The sequence below is a fragment of the Gadus macrocephalus genome, chromosome 10 (assembly GCF_031168955.1).
Source record: "Gadus macrocephalus chromosome 10, ASM3116895v1".
Taxonomy (NCBI): Eukaryota; Metazoa; Chordata; class Actinopteri; order Gadiformes; family Gadidae; genus Gadus; species Gadus macrocephalus.
Window position 1 is genome coordinate 18,821,847 of NC_082391.1, and position 3,922 is coordinate 18,825,768.

General features: G+C 49.6%; 1 protein-coding gene across 1 annotated transcript in view; it reads left to right on the plus strand.

The window, feature by feature from the left end:
* tbx22 (T-box transcription factor 22) overlaps window positions 1-1,581 on the plus strand; it is a 5,991-nt gene extending 4,410 nt beyond the window's left edge. The window contains exons 7-8 of the mRNA XM_060063578.1: window positions 89-174; window positions 350-1,581. Coding sequence (XP_059919561.1) covers window positions 89-174; window positions 350-915 — 652 coding nt within the window. The 3' untranslated portion in view covers window positions 916-1,581. The remainder of the gene's footprint in view (window positions 1-88; window positions 175-349) is intronic.
* Window positions 1,582-3,922: the final 2,341 nt, after the last annotated feature.

Sequence of the window (3,922 nt, forward strand, 5' to 3'; positions counted from 1 at the left end):
GTGTGTGTGTGTGTGTGTGTGTGTGTGTGTGTGTGTGTGTGTGTGTGTATGTGTGTGTGTGTGTGTGTGTGTGTGTGTGTGTGTGTAGGGGGGTGTTAGACGGACTGTTGGAGTCCTATCCTTGGAGAGGTCCTCTGAATTTGGACTTTAAACCTTTTACACTTCAGCTCCACGGTACGGTGAACTCTTCTTGGTACTAATAGTCTCCCCATTTTGATCATTAATTCCTACATTATTATTATACGCACCTTTGTGTCACTATTCCTATCATGCTTACAATGATGAACATGATTATCATAATTCTTGATATTCTAACTCTTCTGATTGGTCAATGGATATCCCCGAACAGGAAGTCCCCATTCCCTGGGCAGCAGCGGCTCCTCTCTGAAGTCCCTCCTCCCTCTCTCCCCCCCTCCGTCTCACCCCTTCTGCCTCTCCTCGCTGGGCCACCAGGACGCCGGTCTGCACGCGCTCAGTCTGCCCCTCTACGGGAAGAGCTCCGGCGGGCCCCTCCTCCTCCCCCCGCTGGCCGGCCGAGGCTTCTCCTCCCTGGGCCCCGACCGGCTGAGGGCCCTCCCCCACTTCTCCCCGCTGGCCGACCTCTCGTTCCTCTCGGCCCTGCAAGCCAAGAAGGCCGCCCACTGTAAGGACCCCTATCTCCAGGGGCCCCCCCCCGGGACCCCCTCCTGTCTCGTTCCTCTGCAGGGCCCCTTCGGCCCCCGGGGGCCCGGGTCCGCCTCGCTCGCCCCCCACCTCGGGGACCCCCCCGGGCCCTACTGTGTGTACCGCTACAGCCTCCCCCTCGGGCCGCACTTCGCCGCGCTGTCCTGCCACGGCGTGCTGGCCCAGGACGCCGCCGACCGTCTGCTGCGACGGTCGCCATGGCTACCGGCGGCCGCCAACCAGTGCCTCTGACGGTCGAGGCCGCAGCAGTGACCCCGGCCGTGCCACGCAGCAGCCAGATTATTTCCACGGGGGGGAAGAAAATAAAAGACCAAAAGACTTCCTTAAAAAGACGGATTATTCAACGCTCAGAAATAAAGAAGGGTGAGAGGATGAAGGTAAATGCATTCGACGAAACTCTTGATGGGTGACGTTTTGGACACTGTTTGCTGGACTCCTAGACACTCAACTAGAGCAAATACACTTTACCTGAAATAATAAAACACACCTGGGATTAATAAGAGTGTGTATGGGGGGGGCGGGGGTATTATGATGAAACAGGATTTGGGACTGAGTGCAGTGTCTTTAAGGTTTGCTGATAATACAGTCATTGCCAGAAGCTGTTGAAGGGACCAGAAACACCATCCGCCGTGAGATATACACAATGACGTCACTCTTGAGGAACAGAGGAATTTCTGTGTAACTTTCCCACAGTGCCTATATGTTTGTTACAGTTTGTAATTCTTTGCTTAGCTGACACCGTGGCCAATTGTTTTGTTGAACAGTTATTCGCCGACCTGCTCACCCATCGCTGACCATTCATGAACAATATAGGTTTCGTACATAGTGATCATTTTACACATGTAATTCATTTCATTACATTTTCTTAAAGAAAAATAAAGCCATCTTTATATACCAGTGTAATGCATTTGAATGACCTTACATGTAACAACATAAAATACTAACAATATAAAATACGGTGATCAGATAAATAGACACATGTAGATAAAAAGTTGGCAGGGTCATAAATGTGAAAAACCGACCTGAGCCATGGCCACATGGATCTGATAGGTTTACACCGTGTCTGCTTTTAAAAACATCAGGCAGAGGCAGGAAGGACACTGGCGTGTGTGAGTCTTAACCCTGCAGTGTTTACTCTGTATCATTGTTCCGTGAACGTCAACAGCGACGTCGAAAGTACTTTTCCTCAAACCGTAAAACACGCGTTAGGGTTTCTGGTGATTGCTGCTGAGTAAACAAAGCAATTCAAAGTTATGTCCTACCACCACTCAGAATGGGACACGCAGGGCAGCACCCACCTACTGCGGGCCGCACTCACATCGCCTGCCCTCAGAGTTCAGCGCAATGTGGTGGTTTCTGGACTTACCGTAAGGGGACACGCCCGTTCAGCTGGAGATGTGATAATTCCTGCCTTCAGCTCCAACTCCAAGCCCAACACCCCCGTCAGTCCTCCAGAGGCCACAGTGGTTTAGGCAAAGCTGGGGTGGGGGGCCGGGGGGATGAACGGTGGGGAAATGGCCCGTTTCCCGACGACGGCTCAAAACCTAACAGCAATTTACTTGTCATGGTCAAGCAGCGCAGTGAGCTAATTCTCGCTGGACGGGGAGGGGAAATAGCAGGAAGGAGTTAATTGGGGCGACTGTGACTGGGGATGGCTAGTGTTTTAATGGAGGGGTCAGCTATCAAACAGCCTGTTCTTTGTCTTCACACAGACTGCTGGTTATTTGACACTATCTGTCATTTCCGCATTCAGACTGAGTAGGAATAGCATTTAAAAATTCCAAGCTATTTCCTGATCTTTCAATTAGATCAATTGCTTTCATACCAGGTGGGTAAGTCGGGCACCTGTCACTCTCCAGTTGAACGGGCAGGAAGTCGACGGGAACTTGTCGTGAACGTGTGATTGGATAAAGATCAGGGAAAGCTGTCAATGGTGGTCTTTGAATGCTGTCGTGCTGCCGCTCGAACGCAGTTTGTAACATGTAGATCCCAATCTGCTCTTCATTACCGATTTCTAGAGACGTGCTGTCCACACACGATGCATGCACGCCCAACGCACACACACACACACACACACACACACACACACACACACACACACACACACACACACACACACACCACACACACACACACACACACACACACACACACACACACACACACACACACACACACACACACACACACGCACACACACACACACACACACACACACACACAAACATTGTTTCCAATGATATAGATGAGGATTTTACAACTAAGACAGTGTTGACGAACACGTACGTTCATACAAAAGTGCTTTCTCTCTATCATAGAAATATCGCACCAGTGAAAGAAAACTACAAATAAATGGAACATTATTATCAGTTTAATCTTAACCAGGGGAGGAAACTCCACCAACTTGGGTTCGTCAGGTTGTTAATTAAGCTGTCATCACCCAGCTGACTGTGGGTGGTTTGGATTACAAGGAAACAATGCTGATTCAGCTTTGTAAAGACAACAACAGACAGCCCTCAAGTTGATTGACAGGTCATGCAGCCGGGGCGGGGAATCTGACCCTAATGTCATTTGTTTCCAATCATGTTGAATGGCGTCCCGGAGCAGTGGAGACGCATGGCAGAGAGCTTAGACGTGTAAATACTCGCTATCTCCGTTCTATTAGATTAACCTAGAGTGGTAAACATGTGTGTGCCATATATACACGCACAAACACACCGACATGCACGCATGTAAGTATAACACACACACACACACACACACACACACACACACACACACACACACACACACACACACACACACACACACACACACACACACACACACACACACACAGAGACACATACACTCTCTTTTACCCGTTCCGTAGATGTCCCTCTATGAAAGCAACAACGTGAGCACACCTCACACACACACACACCCACACACACACACACACACACACACACACACACACACACACACACACACACACACACACACACATAAGCACACACACACACACACACACACACACACACACACACACACACACACACACACACACACAGACACACACACCAAAATACACAAAGACAGACACACACACAAACACAAACTCTCTCTCTCTTTTACACATTCTGTAGATTGCCCTTCATGAAAGCAATAGCATGCACACATGCACATTCAACACACACACACACACACACACACACACACACACACACACACACACACACACACACACACACACACA